Genomic DNA, 18,508 nt, shown 5'->3' with positions numbered 1-18,508 from the left:
AGAAAAATATTATGTGTATCTCTTGTACAAAGTGCAAGAATGGTAAAGTGACCCTCTGATCAGTGTATACAGTATAAGAGGTTAAGTGCAATGTAAACATTAAGTGAGATATATGCATATATGCATTATATGTATGAATGGTGAGTCCAGTAGACAATAATATTAGAGTGGATATTACTGGAAAAACTACAATTATTTAGTACTCAATACCACTCAATAATGTCCAGACAGAGAAGAAGAGTTGTACCAAGGTATTTGTATACTTCCACCCGCTCAACATACTCACCCTTAATGGTAATAGGACTAATCATAGTTCTCTAACTCCTTGGTTTTGTTCACATTGATGAATGTGTATTAATTTCTAATAAGAAATTTGACTTTCTGAGATTTGATTTTAATACCCAGACTTTAGCTGGTTTTCAGAGACATCTCCAAGCCACACAAGCCAGATGGAATGTGAGATTACCCAGAGCAGAGTTGTAAAACCTCACTCTAGGACAGTTTATGACCCAAGGCCCCAGGGTCAAGAGAGGAATCTTTTGGGAGACACTACCAAGTTTATGCTCTGTGTAAAACTGCTTAATTAAGAACTTCTCAAACTATAGAATTAAACCTTAATTCCCATTGGTTTAAAACAGTTTGAAGTTACATATGTGTACAAATGTGTGAAATTAATTTCATTTGGACAATCAAAATGGGTGGAATTTATTTACATGTGTTTAATCACTTTTTATATGAACTCATGTAGAACCAAGGTAGCCACCTACTCTGTGTTATTTGGTTAAGAATTATGTAAAACATGGTTTGTCTGAATAATATTACTTTATGTTAACATATAATCTTTTATATTGAAAAAGTATGATTCAAAATCTTGGAGTAGTCATTCAACTGGGATTGTCTTCAAGTCTTTGTCTTGTCAAGGGTCATACATTTTATGTGATATCACTACCAAGGTACAGGAAACAGCCAATAAGGAGAAAGAGATGTTCCAATTCTCAACCCCTGAGGACCAATCAGGTATTCAAGACGGGTTTTCTAAACTCTGGTTAAAACCCCAGTGGCGCATAACCTCTAGAGAGAGAAAGAAGTCCTTCACTTCACTTCATTTCACACCCTTTTTTACACATCTTTGGAAATGACTAAGGCTTGAGAGAGATATGACTCAGGCTTTTTCTGAAGAACGCCTCTCTCCTGATAGGGATTCAGATAGGGTAGTCAGTTAACTCTCTGCAGGCGCAGACTCTCTTATGGCTCTCTTAAACAGTCCAGATAGAACAGAAGTACTATTTTAATTTTATCTCTAGTAGAAAACTATAGTTTAAGAAAAGCTATTAACTTCAGCAAAATTAAATGCCACCCAGAGCATGAAGGAGACCTCAGACCTCTGACCCTCAAAGTGATGACAAGAGCTTCAGGATAAGCAACAGAGACAGCCACACGCAACCTCAGAATGACCTTCTGTGAAAAAGTCCCGTGAGAGACCTGCATGGACGTGTCTCTCACAAGGAGGCAGATCAGCGATGATGGAGAATTCCCACAGAGACCTGCATGGATGTGTCTCTGGCCAAGAGGGAAAATAGGAACCCAGCGGCAGAAGTGCTACAAGGCCCGCGGCTGCAGTCCTCCTGGAATCCGCGCCGGAAAGCACCGCGCGTCAGCGACATGCTCCCAGCTATCTCCAGTCCATTTCCAGGGTTACGTAAATGCATATGGTTTTATATGGTTTCAATTTAGGGTAATTATCATAGAGAAAATCCCTCAAATATTAATCTCCCTGTTCCCTCATGAATCGCTGTAATCCATGGTATTATATGAATGTATAATCAATATTCAATATTTAATATTACAATTAATAAACCAGTTGTGTGATAAAACCTACCCTTGGTTATTTGTGTGTGCACTTTTCTTGTACAGAATTATTACTTCTAGTTCAGATTCAATTTCAGAGCCAAGAACCTACAGCGGGTCAATGAGCATAATTCATTAATAATAATTAATTCTAGCTAATTCTGCTATATAATATGTAAAGTCATCTAACATGATGATCTACATGTCCAAGCTAAAATTGGAAAGGTAAAGACACTACATATTATTTAATAGCTCCCAAACATGGAGCTCAACAAAATGAACTAAATAATTAACTATTAATCAAATAATAATTAATTATCATTGACTATGCCATGTAGTGTTTATGCCACCACAACATGTGCATAATCATTTCCACTACATATATATTTATGGCACCCAACTGTGAGGCTCTGAACATAATCTTGATCAGAAGTTATGATTGCTGTGCAGGAAAATCGCATCAATAAGCAACATGGGCCTCACAACTGGTTTCTTCCACTTTTCTCCCCTCTAATTAATTCCTAACTAGGGCCTGTTCCTAGGTTAAGCCTTGAATGTGAGCGTTAATTGTCATTTCACTGTTGTTTTGATTTAATGATTAGTGTGAACACGCTTTTTATTTGTGATATTATTAGGTTGTGCTTTATCAGCTGTGCTGCGTCACGGTTTAATCGCATATATGAAAAGCATATGACACACCCGTGAGAGGTTAAAGTAAACACTGCGCGTGAATCTCCATGTATGTGTATGTTCTGAATCGCCCAAAAGTCTGCAAATTCCAGCTTTTGATCTGCAAATTTCGTACCTCTGAGATACGGCTTGTTAAAATACGTTCATAAATGCAGGAATTGTTTGCAGCGTTGATTCAACCACTAAGTAGTGAGACTGTGAATCCTGGCTCATAATTTCACACAGAATCTCGTGCCTTGAATTTGTAAAACAATGTGAATAGTGAGCTCACTTTAAAGCGGCCCAAAAGAAAAGGTTCTTTAAAACTGGCAATGGTGTGTTTCCCCTTTAGTGTCTAAACTGTTGTTCTCCCCATGTCCACATGGGTTTCCTCCGGGTTCTCAGGTTTCCTCCCACGCTCCAAAAGCACACGTTTGTAGGTGGATAGGCGACTCAAAAGTGTCCATAGGTGTGAGTGTGTGAGTGAATGTGTGAGTGTGTGTGTTGCCCTGTGAAGGACTGGCGCCCCCTCCAGGGTGTATACTCACCTTGCGCCCAATGATTCCAGGTAGGCTCTGAACCCACCCCTGAACTGGATAAGCGGTTACAGATAATGAATGAATGAATGAATGAATGAATGAATGTCCAAACTGAAGTGGTTTAATTAAAGCCAAACCAGTCAACCTAGCCCGGGGGGAGGGGTTAAAGCATCACCACTGACCCAGCCCTGGAAACAACAGGAACCCTGTGGCTGACTTGTGCTATTGCAACTGAAGTCAATTTTATGGCGCCCCCTTTTGCATGACTTGTGCTACTACATTTAAAGTTTCTCCGGTGCACCCTAGTGTATGACTTGTGTAAGTGCAAGTTGATTAAAAGCAGTTGTCTTTCATATGGCATACTAAAAAGTGTAAATTGTAAAGTTATTTTTCATGTACTGCTTCTGTCCTTTACTCAGTCTTCCATAAGTGGAAGTAACCAATTACAGATTATAAAATCCATATTGGGGGCGGCAAGGTGGCGCAGCAGGTAGTGTTGCAGTCATACAGCTCCAGGGACCTGGTGGTTGTGAGTTCGAGTCCCGCTCTGGGTGACTGTCTGTGAGGAGTTTGGTGTGTTCTCCCCGTGTCCGCGTGGGTTTTCTCCGGGTGCTCCGGTTTCCTCCCACAGTCCAAAAACACACGGTAGGTGAATTGGCAACTCAAAAGTGTCCGTGTGAGTGTGTGTGTTGCCCTGTGAAGGATAAACAATAACCTTTCTAGAATCTAGGGTAATTATTATAGAGAAACTCCCTCATATATTAATCTCCCTGTTCCCTCATGTATCGCTGTAATCCATTTCATTATATGAATGTATAATCAATATTCATTATTTGATATTACAATTAATAAACCAGTTGTGTGATAAAACCAACCCTTGGTTATTTGTGTATACACTTTTCTTGTACAGAATTATTACTTCTAATTCAGATTCAATTTCGGAGCCAAGAACCTACAGCGGGTCAATGAGCATAATTCATTAATAATAATTAATTCTAGCTAATTCTGCTATATAATATGTAAAGTCATCTAACATGTCCAAGCTAAAATTGGACAGGTAAAGACACTACATATTAGTTAAAGGCTCCCAAACATGGAGCTCAACAAAATGAATTAAATAATTAATTATTAATCAAATAATAATTAATTATCATTGACTCCACTATGTAGTGTTTATGCTGCCGCAATGTGTGCATAATCATTTCCACTACATTATGTAGAGTGACATGTTCAGATCCATTTATGGATGCTTGGTCACTTCTCATGTTCACTATGTGTCCAGAGGTTTGTGGACACTCCTTATGTGTGAGTGGGTCTGTGAAGGGGTGTGAAGGCTCTGGGCTGTGGAGCAGTGGAACCTTGTTCTCTGGGGTGTTGGACTACATCAAGTTCACTAATCACTAGTGACCTGTTCTTATGGCAGAGTGCCATCAAATCCTCACAGAGAGCTTTGAGATGGCACAGATCATCTCAAACTCTCCTCCACTCATGCATTAATTCTCTGTTCTTCAGGGTCCTCCTGGTCCTGGTGGTCTTCAGGGTCCAGTCGGAGCTCCAGGTCCAGCTGTGAGTACACACACACACACACACACACACAAACACACACAAAATGATATCACCAGTTTCCATGGCAACTTTTTCTCTCTCTGTCTCCCTCTGTTTTCTTGTTCTATTGAGTTCCTGCGGAAAACTCTCTGCCTCCTCCTCCTTTTCTTTTACTTTTTGCTGAATCCTCCTTTCATCTGCTTCCTGAGACTCAACACACACACACACACACACACTCACGCACAAAACCTCAAATACACAGAACATTAAAACTACCTCCTTGTTTCTCCCCTCTCTCAGCTCCACTGTCCCCTCACTGTACCCTCTCAGCTCCACTGTCCCCTCTCTCAGCTCCACTGTCTCCTTGCTGACCTCATTTTCAGGCCCACTGTCCCCACTCTTAGCTCCACTGTCTCCTCTCTTAGCTCCACTGTCCCCTCACTGTCTCCTCTCTTAGCTCCACTGTGACCTCAATGTCCCCTCTCTCAGCTTCACTGTCCCCTTCCTGTCCCAACTCTCAGCTCCACTGTCCCCTCTCTCAGCTTCACTATCCGCTCACTGTCCCCTCTCTCAGCTCCACTGTCCTCTCTCTCAGCTCCACTGTCCCCTAACTGTCCCCTCTCTCAGCTCCACTGTCCCCTTACTGTCCCCATTCTCAACTCCACTGTCCCCTCTCTCAGTTCCACTGTCCCCTTACAGTCCCCTCTCTTAGCTCTACTATCCCCTTAGCTCCAGTGTCCACTCCTGTAGTTACAGACTTATTTTTTTTTTTTTTTTTTACTCCTTTTGCCCTATTCTGCAATGGTCAGGACCCCCACTGATTCACTCATACCAGCACAACGCACACTAACACACCACCACCACATCAGTGTCACTGCAGTACTGAGAATGATCAACCACCCAAACCATACCTGCTCTGTGAGGGGTCCTGTGGGGGTCCTGACCCATGAAGAACAGGAAGGGTATGATCTGTGTCTCAGAGTGATGTCACGTGGTGTGTGTGTTATTCTGAACTAGCTCCTGTCCTGCTGCACCCTTCACTACACCCACATACACTTTTAACATTTACCCATAATCCCCCTCTCTCTGAGTTTGTTTGTGTGTGTGTGTGTATTAGGGCAGTGATGGAGAGCCTGGTCCTCGAGGGCAGCAAGGAATGTTTGGACAGAAAGGAGACGAAGGACCTCGAGGATTCCCTGGACTCCCTGGACCCATCGGATTACAGGTAAAACTCTGCAGAGTGTGTTCAGTTCTAAGAGCGCTGACGCTGTTTCCAATGTATTTAGTGGGGACAAACATTAAAAATAGATACAGAGAGAGAGAGTGATAGACAGAAAGACACCGACAGACACAGAAACAGAGACAGGCAGAGAGACAGGCACAGAAACAGTCACAGAGACAGAAAGACAAATACATTTTTAAATTTGTTTATTACTATTCTCAACCTGTCTGACCTTTTTGTGTTTTTGCTCTGAACCCTGGTGGCCTTGCTGTCCTCTCTCAGAATCTGAGATGTTGTTATATTTACTATTATTATATTTATTTATTATTTTTATCTTCTTTTTTGTTCAGGGTTTGCCGGGACCCCCAGGAGAGAAGGGAGAGTCCGGCGACGTGGGGGCAATGGTGAGTCTTCAGGGTTTCCCTCAATCCTGATGCGTTTGTTTGTTGGTTTTTGTTATCTGTATTGACCTAGCGTGTTCTCCTCTTGTTTTCAGGGTCCACCGGGTCCTCCAGGACCGAGAGGCCCCCAGGGGCCCAGCGGAGCAGACGTGAGTTTAGTATTTACCGGTTTTACTGAGCGTGGTTCTGGAACAGAACCGTGTGAAGAGGCGCAGGAACAGTTCTTCCTAAACCTTATTGATCCTTATTGTTATTGTTTATATTCACATGTTGACTTTTTTGTTTACAGGGAGCCCAAGGCCCTCCCGGTGGTATCGGTGCAATGGGAGGCAATGGAGAAAAGGTAGAATTTATCTGTGTGAAATACAAAACGCTGTGCCTGGGGTTTGGAGATGAATACTGGAGATATTTGTATATTTATGCAGAGCCTGTTGCCTTGGTTACCATATGATAACATGCTGTTTATTTACGCAGGGTGAGACGGGTGAAGCCGGGAACCCGGGACCTCCTGGTGAACCTGGTTCTATGGTAAGCATGTGTGCGTCCTTTAGACTATGTTCAGTAAATAAACCTCGACCCGCGTCAAACTGAGCTCAAGCAGCTGACAGCAAAGGATCGCTTAGCTCTGCCCACACAGAATTAATGCCATTAATGCCATTCGTTAGTCTGGTTAGTGAAGAATTAAAAGCAGCAAAAACCACCTACCATACCCAAATCCCCTCACTGACAGCCACAAACCAAAATAAATGACTGAATCATGAAGAGAAACAGGTGGCGGTGAAACCCAGACCCGGGACTGATGTCAGTCCAAGGTGCACAATACATAATTAATCAACTGAACCCACTGAAAGACACAAAAAAAAATTGTGTGAGGCCCTAAACAAAATGCAAAGAACATTTTTGTGTTATGGTATCTGTTAACCATACTAAGTATTCGACAGAAATAAATGCCTAATTGTGAATGTGAATAAAACAAATGATTTAATTGAGGCAAATTTAGCCTGTTTTGCCCTCAGAATGAAGAAGTTAAACTTTAATTTTTAACTAACCAGTGCAGCAGCACTGGTCTGTCACAAGGTGGCGCTGTAGTGAATTGGTCCATTACCTCGCTCTTGTTTGTTCTGCTGGAGTTCTCCTGTTTGTTTTTTGTGGGTGTTTCACAAAACCACACATAGGCGGTATTATAAATCAATACCGTGCGTCTCAGATCGGACCGAGACCCCCCTAGTCAGCAGCTGGAGCTTGGTGTAGATGACAGGCCTGAGTTCTGAGGTGGATCAGAAGAGTCCTGATGGTGTTAATGGACACAGAGAGAGACTGTTCAATGATTTGTTACTGTTTTCCAGGGTCCTAAAGGAGAGATTGGTGAGAAAGGAGAAACAGGACCACCAGGAGCAGCTGGACCCGCAGGAGCACGAGGACCTCCTGGTGATGATGGTCCTAAAGGAAACCCTGTGAGTTTATTCATTTTTATCTTTAACTCCTGTCTGTGCTTCACGTGTTTACCTGGAAAACACTGCATTGCAGATTCAATAAATCGGTCTCCTTCCTTCTTAGGGCCCTATTGGTTTCCCTGGAGACCCGGGTCCACCTGGTGAGCCTGGTGTTGCTGTAAGTTCAATAATGGAATGGAATTCACTCACAGATTTTCTGAGGGCACCACAGAGCATGGAGTCTTTTAAAAAACAATTAAAAAATTTTTTTATTCAAAAGGCTTAGTAGGATATTTTCTCTGATCTTGTTTTTTTTTTTTACTTGCTTTTAATATATTTTTATTGCTTCTGATTATCCTGTAGCACTTTGAGATTTCCTTGAAATATAAAGAGCATTATAAATAAAATGTATTATTATTAAAAGCAAAATATATTTAGACACATATTTGTAAGTACAGTGAAACAGTGAACTGGCATATTGGAGGCAGCCTTGGACTAATGGTTAGAGGAGCAGGACTGGTACCGAAAGTTTGCTGGTTCAATCCCCAGAATATCCATGGCTGAAGTGCTTTTGAGCAAGGCACTGAACCCCCAAATGCACTCTGGGTGCTGGGGATGGCTGCTCGCCCCTCTGAGTGTGTGTTCATAGCCCCTATTGCACTATAGTGTGTGTTCTCTGCCACAAGATGGGTTAAATGCGGAATACACATTTTATTGTACCTTGTACATTGACAAAATAGGAGTTTATTTCCCAAATATTGACAACATATCTGTAATGAAATATTGAATTTCCTGTCCCTCAGGGCCTCGATGGTCTTCCTGGAGATAAAGGAGATGATGGAGAAACTGGTCAGCCTGTAAGACAATATTTATTTTTCTCCTTCAGAAAATCATGCCCTAATTTGGGACTGAGGTATGAATCCTTGCAATGGGCTGTCCGTCTCATTCTCATTCCCAACAAGAGAGAGTGCAGGTCTTAAGTGCTGTACAATGGCACCTTCATTTAGCAGACACAGGGAAGGAAAATACACTGTAATTTATGACATACATAAGATATATTACATTAGAGATTTCAGTAGATACATTTTAAAAGGTTTGCAGTCTCAGAATGGGCAATATTAAAAATAATTTCTCAAATTCATAAGATTGAAGTTGCCAACAGATCATTTTCTGAAAGTGAAGGGTAAGTTTAAGTTTTAGAAATAGGCATAAAGCCTCTCTATCTCTTCAACTCTGGATTAAAGGTCTCAAAATAAATGTGACATGTGTCACTTTGAGCCTACGATGAGTTTGAGCTGTTTGGCCATAAAACTGAAACAGTGAATGCAAGATAAAGCATAGGCATAAACAGGACAAAACACTTTCTATCCTTCAAACAGTTTAAACTGTTTATTGTATAAAAGAAAGAAGAACGAGAGAGGGAGAGGGAGAGAAAGAGTGAGAGAGATATCGAGAGAAAATGTCCAAATGCTCTCGTAAAAATCACAAATATAACTAAGACTTAGTTCTGCTCACTGTGAGAAATTCTGAGACTTTAATACAGAAGCAGTTAAATGTGACCTATATTAATTAATTAAAATTAAATGTGTTCTCCACAGGGTCCTCCGGGTCCATCTGGTGAAGCCGGACCCCCAGGTCCCCCTGGGAAGAGAGTGAGTTCCTAAAACCAACGTGTTCTGCTTGTTTTGTGTGTGATGGCTGTTTGTCCACTGGGACTCTTCAGTTAATGTGTTTTCTGTGCTCCATCGACAGTGAGCTTTGAAACTGCAGCAGTTCAGCTGTTTATGATCTGATCCAAATCTAACACTGTCAGTAAAAACTAGAAACAAGAAAACAATAGAGAATTTCTTTAACACCATGCGGCTCCAAAACAGTCGACTAGTTTTACATCTCAGCTCTTTAAACCACAGCTGGCCTAAGAGCGGTTTATTTTTAGTATGTTAACCTTCTAGCGTATTCAGACAATGGCACATCACACACAGCACTTTAATGATTCAACACAGTCCTGTGGAGTTTATTTAGTGCTGAAACATCACAAATAAACATAATGTATTCTGTAAGTAATTATAATACTATTTGCAAAAAACACATGATTTTCAAATGAAAAACATGACTGTCAAAAACACGTGTGATTTAAAAATACAAACATGGTTGTTGCGAATGCATATGTGACTTTCCAATTAATACAATGCTATTTGTTAATATACTGCACTTAACCAACAAAAATTTTGCAATGGAACAAAGCACATTTTTGAAATATATCCTTGATATATCACTCTTGAACTACACATTTGCAAACCTCTTTGCTTTGGCAAAGTTTTAACAGGTACAAAACTTGTGTCAAAATTGTCTCATGAATGCACACTGCCCTTGTAAACATACATCACCCTTCCACAGTAAGCGGTGCTGTGGGTACACTGTACCAGATATTATGGGAATACACTCCAGGTGCATTCTAATATTGCACTACTAAAGTGGTGTCTAACCCTAACACTATACCTAATCCTAAACATAAAGCCAGCTTTTAACAGTCCAATTATATCTCAATGGTTAAAATCATGCCTCACAAACACATTACTCCCTGCCCAATCATTCTGTTCACTCAGATTTAAATCATGTTAAGGAAGTAGAACACATCTGATTCTGGTCCTGTTCTTCCTGCTGCAGGGTCCGATTGGTCCGGCCGGAACCGAAGGGAAACAGGGAGAAAAGGGTGCAAAGGTAAGAGCCACACTTCAATCATTCTCCCAGATTCTGTAAAAAATATGCTTTAAACATGGTTGCCTCCATGTAAGGGGACCTGCTCTATGGTTTCTTCAGGAACTTCAATTCAGATTTTTCACCCCCCTTTTCACCTATCTCAAGAATTGATAATAATATCTTAAATTATCACTTTCAATATTGTGTGCTTACTTTGGTGCTGAAAGGAGTCGAACCGGACAGGTCTGACATTATGTTTATGAAGCTGATTTGGTGGAAAACTCATTTGGTGGAACAGACTTAGCTCGGACCGCTTGGTCCACTCCAGAGGCTCTGTCAGGGAAGGGAAGGAATATTTCTATCATTCTGCCACTTTAGAAACACCCTGTTTTTTAAATGATCCTCTCAACTCAGTCCCACTGTAGTCACTCTTTAACAGGTCACACTCAAATCACGCACTTTCATTTTTTTATGTTTATCGCCAGAGATCAGCCAGAGAAATGTATATATAAATATAGATGTAAATATACGTATAGTTTAAAGCAGAGGTTTCCCAACTATTTCCCGCTGAGCCCAGGTCCAGAACCGGTCTAGTATGCTCAATAAACACTGTGCAGTAACAGTTGGGTGCATAAAAAGTTGTGTTTACATTTTTTTTTATTAAAATGTTTAGTTTTGCTTTATTACAATGTAACATTATGTTTTAAGTATATATATTGTTTTTATTGAAACCCGTAAAGATCCTGGTGCAAGCCAGTCATTTTCTTGCTGACTTCTTGTTTCTTTCAGGGAGATCCGGGGTCCGAGGGGCCAGTGGGAAAAACTGGACCTGTGGGCCCTCAGGGGCCACCAGGAAAGCCTGGTGCTGAGGGTCTGAGAGGCATCCCTGGCCCTGTGGTGAGAGATAGAGGATGTTCATTATTTCTTTTATTATTCTATTATTTAATATCATTTTGATTTTGTCCTTTACAAAGATTACGTTTATAAATAGAACTGTATCATTTTATTTTAAGCTTAATAAAATGGCATTAGAGTTTTGTGGAGCTGTTTGTTTGGGGGCATCAGGTGTTGTGTTTGATTACAGGGTGAACAAGGACTTCCTGGAGCTGCAGGACAGGATGGACCCCCAGGACCACTCGTAATAAAAACATATAACCACATATACATACAAACATAAAGAGATATACACACATTTACAATAATACAAGTGTAATGTTTATTTGCTCATCCTCTGTGTTTCAGGGTCCTCCTGGTCTTCCCGGTCTGAAAGGAGACCCAGGCTCAAAGGGAGAAAAGGTGCAGTTTTATTAAGAGTTTTAACACACCGCCCCTCTTTTATATGAAAACTGAACATGAAGGTTGTAATTACTCCAGACAGTTCATTATTGTTTATTATTAAAGTAGACTCAGGTCAGATCTCCCTCTGAAACGAAGAGAACAAAAGCCTGTTTACTGTATACTGTATACACTGTGAGTGACTCTCTCCTGTTGCCCTATACTACACATATCAGCCACTAGATTATAAAACCACTCCCAGGTGAAGCGAGTAACACAGATAATCTGTTACAGCACCCCATGTTGAGGGTTGGTTGTATATCATTCAGTGAATGGTCAGTTCTTGAAGTTGGTGTTGATGGAGAAATGGTCAGTGTAAGGATCTGAGGGCCACACTGTGATGTTATGATGTTTTGCTCAGTCTTCAGAACTCCCAGTGTACTGTGATCAGTACAGACCCAAAGTGTTCAGACCTGGTTTTATCGGAGCGGTGCGTGTTCTGACCCAGTTCTATCAGAGCAGAGTTAATTCTTTCAACACTGTGTGTCCTGGCCCGGTTCTATCATAGCAGTGTTAACTCTTTCAGCAGTGTGTTCTGACCTCATTCTATCAGAGCAGATTTAACTCTTTCAGCAGTGTGTGTTCTGACCGGGTTCTGGTTACGACTGTATCATGCCTGAGAGTGCTGGCATCCTACTTTGTGTTAAAGTGTTTCTAACTGTGTTGTTCTCCTTCTTTAGGGACACCCAGGTCTGATTGGACTGATTGGACCTCCAGGAGAACCTGGAGAGAAAGGAGACCGAGGTCTGCCTGGACCTCAGGGAACAGGCGGAGGGAAAGGAGATCCTGTGAGTGACTGGAATCTGCAGAAAAGGAAATAAATCACTGTACTGTTAAACATTAGAATATCACAGGGTTTTATTGCCATAGAATTTTGGTTATCAGACTTAAGTGTAGTCTTATTGCTTATTGAGTTTCAACATGAGTATCAGGGTCAGGGGCAATAGCACGGGCAGGGGCAGATGTGTATGTGTAGAAGATGAGATTCCTGTATGGGAGTCTCTCCAGGGCTTTGATGTGTGTTATTGATCTGCATCTTAGTGTTCCAGATGTTTCTGTTTGATGTTGTGTTTTTATTATGGTCCAGGGTCCTGGAGGAGCGTCGGGTCCTGTCGGCCCACCTGGACCTCCCGGTATTCCTGTATGTTTACTTCATCTTTATACTTATATACTCTTAAACTGTAATATCTTTTCTTACATTACAGTGCAATTTATTCTCTTTATCTCTTTCTCTCTCTCTCTCTCTCTCTCTCTCTCTCAGGGAACACAAGGACAAAAAGGCTCTAAAGGGTCAACAGTAAGTCTCTGAGTCTCTGTTTAATTTGCTGTGTTAAACAGGAGCCATGTCTCATGTGTAAATGCATGCTGGGTTTAAGGATATGTATGAACCAGTGTTTTGTGTCTCTAAAGGGTCCTGGAGGTCAGAAAGGAGAACCTGGATTAATCGGACCGCCCGGACCACCTGTAAGTGAAATAATCCTTCAAATTAAAGATGCGATCTTTCACCGTCTATGTTTATTTGTCATCAACATTTGTGTTTTATGCAGGGTCCTCCTGGTGACATCATCCAGCCTCTGCCCATCCAGATGTCCAAGAAGTCCCGGCGGTCTCCAGATGTGCAGGAGGATGAGGCCGTGGGGTTGATGGAGTACGGACTGGAGGGAATGGAGGGGATGGACAATGTGTTTGGGTCTCTGAACAATTTGAAACTGGATATCGAGAGGATGAAATTTCCCCTCGGAACCCAGGACAATCCGGCCCGGACATGTAAAGACCTGCAGCTGAGTCAACCGGACTTCACAGATGGTACCAAACCTGCTACAGCACTCTCTCACCACCATATATATAGGAAAACAGTGCACTACATCTAGGTCTGTATAGGTCATTTAATGCTCAACAAGGACACAGTTCTCACTAGCACCCCCTTATGGAGTGACTGAATGAGTGAGTGGGTGAGGTCCAATCAGATCTATCAGATGCTCATCTCATCTGAAAATAGAAAATACTGGGCTATTTAAACACTGGTCATTTCCAGGCCTGTCAGCACAGATGTGCCCTGAGCATCACTCTGTGTGTGTTTGTGTCTGTGTCTTTGTAGGAGAGTACTGGATCGATCCGAACATGGGCTGCATAGGGGACTCTTTCAAAGTCTACTGTAACTTCACTGCTGGAGGAGAGACCTGTATTTATCCTGATAAAAAATCGTCTGGGGTGAGTACAGCCTCATTAATATAACCTCAGCTCTCCAGACTCCACACACTGCTGTTCCCAGTCATAGTTATTGTTGTGGGCTGGATTTGACACTGGTAACATTGCTGTTAACCCTCAGGAGTCGCTGTTCACACCGGCCTGATGAAACCTCAAGGCTAGTTTCTTACAAGACGCATGTAAACAAAGTCATGCTGAGCACTGCCACAGCTATGTAGTGTACGAGACGGAGCACAAGTTTCCAAGAGCTCACGGAATATGACCAGGGACAGGTTAATGTGGCTCAGTGCTCTGGTGACAGAGTGACCTCTCCTGCTCTGACTGGACACTGGAATGCTGTTCCTTGCCACTCATGATTGCGGGATTCCTCGGGGATTTTAGAGCTGCTGAATCTGTGGAGGCAGGAGAGGGCAATGTAACATCAGCATAATGTCCAGCCTCACACTCCGTGACTATGAATGACCAGGGATCAGGTCAGTGATGATTCTGGTTCCAAACAAATTAAGAAAATGAGCATGTCTTGTTTCTCCGAGTAGGTGAGGATGTCCAACTGGCCGAAGGAGACGCCTGGCTCCTGGTTCAGTGAATTTAAACGTGGGAAAATAGTGAGTGTGACTTAGCTCCTTCATTCAGAACCAGCCCGTTTTTGTGTGTGTGTGTATGTAACGGTGTGACTGTCTTCCTCAGCTATCCTACGTGGACATGGAGGACAGCTCCATTAACTCAGTCCAGATGACCTTCCTGAAGCTGCTGAGTTCTTCAGCTCGACAGAACTTTACCTACATCTGTCACCAGTCAGTGGCATGGTACGACTCCAAGAGCGACAACTATGACAGAGCGCTGCGCTTACTCGGCTCCAACGACGAGGAGATGTCCTACGACAACAACCCCTTCATCAAACCACTCTCTGATGCCTGCTCGGTAAACACATTAATGCCCCCTCAGTTTGTGACCACTCAGTTACCGACCCCTTCATCAAACCGCTCCGTAACACACATTACTAAAAACGTAGTTAATGCCCCCTCAGTTACTGCCCCCTCACTTAATGATCCCTCACTCACTGACCCCACCATCAAACTGCTCTGTAAACCACACTACTAAAAACGTAGTTACTGCCCCCTCACTTACTGACCCCTCCAACAAACCACTCTCCGTTGCCTGAGTGAGTGAGGGACTGAATAAGGGAGTGAGGGAGTGAGCATGCGAGGAAGGGAAAGATTGAGTGAGCGAGGGAGGAAGTATTGAGTGAACGAGAAAGTGATGGAGGGAGTGGTTAAGGTAGGGATTGAGGGAGCAATCGAGAGGGATTGAGGGAGGGAGGAAGGATTCAGTGAGCAAGGGAGGGACAGTGGGAGCAACTGAGGGAGCAAGGGCTGTATGTGTAGAGCCTGTCTCTGGTGCCACCTACTGGATGTATTACAAACTGCTAAATGTGTGTGTGTGTGTGTGTGTGTGTGTGTGTGTGTTTGTGATACAGCTGAAGCAGGGTTATGCAAGGACAGTCCTAGAGGTCAACACACCGCGGATTGACCAACTGCCCATAATCGACGTCATGATCAACGACTTCGGAGAATCCAACCAGAGATTTGGCTTTGAGGTGGGACCTGTCTGCTTCCTCGGATAGAGAAGGATCACCGGGAGAGTGGACAAATCTCTCTCTCACACACACACACACACACACACACACACACACTAACGGCCCCAGCGGAGGCCAGAAAGATACAACCGACTGAATCCCTGTGATCTGAGGAACAACGTGAACTGACTGGAGAACAGTGCACTTTCAGCATAAGAACAACTGACCACGGAGGACCACCTGTCTCCATCTGTCCATCCCTTCATTCCATATCCCCCTTCATACCCCATTCCTCCATCCTTTCAGTCCCCATCCCTCCGTCCCACTGTACACTCTATATCTCTCCAACCCTCAATACCTCTGTACATTTATACCTAATACATCATTCCATATCTCCCTTCCTCTATACTACCCCCCAATCCTCAGTCCCTCTTTTTTTTTCTATTCTCAATCCCAGTCTCATTTTAATCTCAGTGTTAGACCCTCAGTTCCTTGCGACAATAACTACACAATTACACCATTTCAGAATAATTCAAAAATAAGTGTTTGCATTTACTGAATAATTCACAATTAACAATGATTCAAAGCCATTCACTCATCAGCATTTAATTTGCATAATGTTGATCACTGGTTATTCACATGCTTTACTGGTAAAGTTAGCATCTTTGAGAGAAACTTTAATAACCAATTAACAGTCACCCACTCTTAATCCCAGTCTTGATTTGATTTCTAATCCTTAGTCCATTCCGGTTTAGTCCCAGTCCTAATCCAGATCCTCTTCTTAATAGCCATCTCAGATCCAATTCGACTCCTCATCCTTTAATTCAATCCTAATCCTAATTCTAATCCCAATCCCAATTCTGGCACCAGTCATATTTCTTATCCTGTTCTGATTCCAGTCCTCATCCCTCACTTCTGGGCTGTTTCTCCAGGTGCTCTCCAGGAGCTGAACCCAGCCATGTGTTCTGGTTCTGATCCCGAAGCTGAGGTGCTGAGGGAGGTGCTCTATTGTAATGAGACTGTAATGAATATAAAACTGTGTTGGTTCTGATCTGGTTTTCGGACCTTGCATGTGTTTCCGAGGTGGCTTTGACCAAGGCGTCACTCTTCAGAGTGAGTTTATTTTCTTCCTTCTTTTTAATGTCTGTGTTTCATTTTATCTTGAGACATTTGTCCCTGTCTTCACTCAAATAAAACCAGCATTCAAACCCAGTCCTTATTTGTAATTCCAAACCCCCATCCTCTGTCCCCATGTCCTTGTCCCCCCTATCCACCACACCCTGTAAATAATCACCCACAAGTCTAGGGCTTCTGTTCCTGTTAGCACCCAATGGTTCAGTTAAAGGTTACAGATGTTTTTAGGTGTTATCCTCCAAAGGTTCTGGAGCTTCTTCTGACTTAAAGGGGAAATCCACCCATTTTATAAAAATTCTCCCATTTTCCAGAGTCTGAAAATTTTCTAAAGGTACAAAATGTGTTCTCAAGTTTTTCCATGTCTCCATTACATACCCAGCATTTTATTTCCTCTCCACCAGTGCCTCCACTATCTACAGAGTCTCTATGGGGTGATGATGATGATGATAAAGATGATGAAGGACAGTGTGTGTCTCTCGCAGCGCCCTGCATGTTTAAGCACCACTCCCTTCTCCAGACTATGGTCAGACATCAGCCATATGTCCCCCACCGTTTACTGTCCTCATTTTCTGTGAGGAGGAGGTCTGGTTTGATTCACCTCCACTGTCTCCCACTGTTTACTGTCCTCACTCTCTGTAAGGAGCTTTTAGAGGAGGACATCTGGTTCCATTCACATAACAATGTATACTGCTCTGACTCTGCAGCAGAGCTTTTATTTCACACCAAATCAGACCATTCCCCAATAAGGTTACTTTGCTCAATGCTAAGCGTAATCCACTAGGGAAAAAATCCCTCAACACTGGGTTTAAACAGAGCCTTTCCCAGCACACCCACTCACTGTATAGGTTACAGTGTGGTTACAGTGTTACAATACTATATAATTAGGGGGGAATTTTGGTAAACTGATCAAGTTATCCTATGAAATGAGCTCTTTATTCAGTCAGTTGTTTTAGATCCTCTTTCTCTGTACAGATATGTCCAGCTTTTCAGCTCTGTACTCACTGAACACCAGGGCAGATTTACTGGATTAAAATGTGCACATGAATAAAATAATCAGCGCAGATTTATCTCTGAGATTCAAACATATTCAGGAAGTCTGCTACTAATAATAATATTAATATAAATAATATAATGCTTTGATTTGGAGATGATGTGCACGTCTAAATCTGAACGTAAACTCAGCGCTGGACTGTTCAGAGCTAGACTGGGCTCTGTATATTTTGAGGCAGGGGCTATTAAAGTGGAAGAGGTGAATGTTAATAACAATTAACCCTGTGTGACCCACCCTTGTGCCCCGTGCTCCTCTGAGCTCCTGTAGTGGATGTGTTTGTATGATTCTCTGGGTTTTGGTTCTGTTTCTGTGCTGTTTTTTCCTCCAGAATTTTATGCCTGCTATTCTTCTCTAGGCTAATGTGGTAAAAAAAAAGTCTTCACATCATGTGGAGTTTTGTGGTTTATTTTTCATTATTTTAAACTTTTTTTGCTAAATCTCCAGCTGTTTGTTTCACTTCCTTTTTGTTGCTTTTGTTTCAGAGCTATTTTGTGTGTCTTTTTTCTTCTTCAAATAACATTGCCTTCAGTAAGACTTTTAAATGTATACTTCCCTGTAATTTTGCCTATAATTTATGTAAAACGTGGAATAAATGATTGGTACGAAGCAGGGAGTTTTATTCTGTGATGTTCTGTTTGTTTTCAGAAAACTTCCACCCCATTTTCCATGAAGATGAAACAGATAAAACTCGTGTGATGCTCGAGCACAGACTGCAGGGCTCAATTGTGTAGTTACACTGTATCTGTGGACCTGAGAACCTTTCTGTCAGTGTCAGGTTTTATCTAGTACCCACTCTTGAAGAGGACAGTCTTTTGTTTGAAATGTTTTACAGTTAAATCACTGTATT

General features: G+C 42.2%; 1 protein-coding gene across 2 annotated transcripts in view; it reads left to right on the top strand.

The window, feature by feature from the left end:
- The window catches only part of LOC136678673 (collagen alpha-1(XI) chain-like), a 99,081-nt gene extending 80,843 nt beyond the window's left edge, over positions 1-18,238 (top strand). The window contains exons 45-67 of one of the 2 annotated variants that reach the window (XM_066656761.1): positions 4,569-4,622; positions 5,719-5,826; positions 6,174-6,227; positions 6,320-6,373; positions 6,514-6,567; positions 6,699-6,752; positions 7,571-7,678; positions 7,782-7,835; positions 8,461-8,514; positions 9,256-9,309; positions 10,325-10,378; positions 11,147-11,254; positions 11,442-11,495; positions 11,600-11,653; positions 12,373-12,480; positions 12,780-12,833; positions 12,954-12,989; positions 13,103-13,156; positions 13,240-13,498; positions 13,791-13,903; positions 14,437-14,505; positions 14,588-14,821; positions 15,378-18,238. In XM_066656761.1, coding sequence (XP_066512858.1) covers positions 4,569-4,622; positions 5,719-5,826; positions 6,174-6,227; positions 6,320-6,373; positions 6,514-6,567; positions 6,699-6,752; positions 7,571-7,678; positions 7,782-7,835; positions 8,461-8,514; positions 9,256-9,309; positions 10,325-10,378; positions 11,147-11,254; positions 11,442-11,495; positions 11,600-11,653; positions 12,373-12,480; positions 12,780-12,833; positions 12,954-12,989; positions 13,103-13,156; positions 13,240-13,498; positions 13,791-13,903; positions 14,437-14,505; positions 14,588-14,821; positions 15,378-15,524 — 1,992 coding nt within the window. In that variant the 3' untranslated portion in view covers positions 15,525-18,238. The remainder of the gene's footprint in view (positions 1-4,568; positions 4,623-5,718; positions 5,827-6,173; positions 6,228-6,319; positions 6,374-6,513; positions 6,568-6,698; positions 6,753-7,570; positions 7,679-7,781; positions 7,836-8,460; positions 8,515-9,255; positions 9,310-10,324; positions 10,379-11,146; positions 11,255-11,441; positions 11,496-11,599; positions 11,654-12,372; positions 12,481-12,779; positions 12,834-12,953; positions 12,990-13,102; positions 13,157-13,239; positions 13,499-13,790; positions 13,904-14,436; positions 14,506-14,587; positions 14,822-15,377) is intronic. The other variant, XM_066656760.1, reaches the window with a different exon arrangement.
- Positions 18,239-18,508: the final 270 nt, after the last annotated feature.

This window comes from Hoplias malabaricus, chromosome Y (genome assembly GCF_029633855.1).
Source record: "Hoplias malabaricus isolate fHopMal1 chromosome Y, fHopMal1.hap1, whole genome shotgun sequence".
NCBI lineage: Eukaryota > Metazoa > Chordata > Actinopteri > Characiformes > Erythrinidae > Hoplias > Hoplias malabaricus.
The sequence above is the reverse complement of the archived record's forward strand: the minus strand, read 5'-3'. Positions and strand labels throughout refer to the sequence as shown.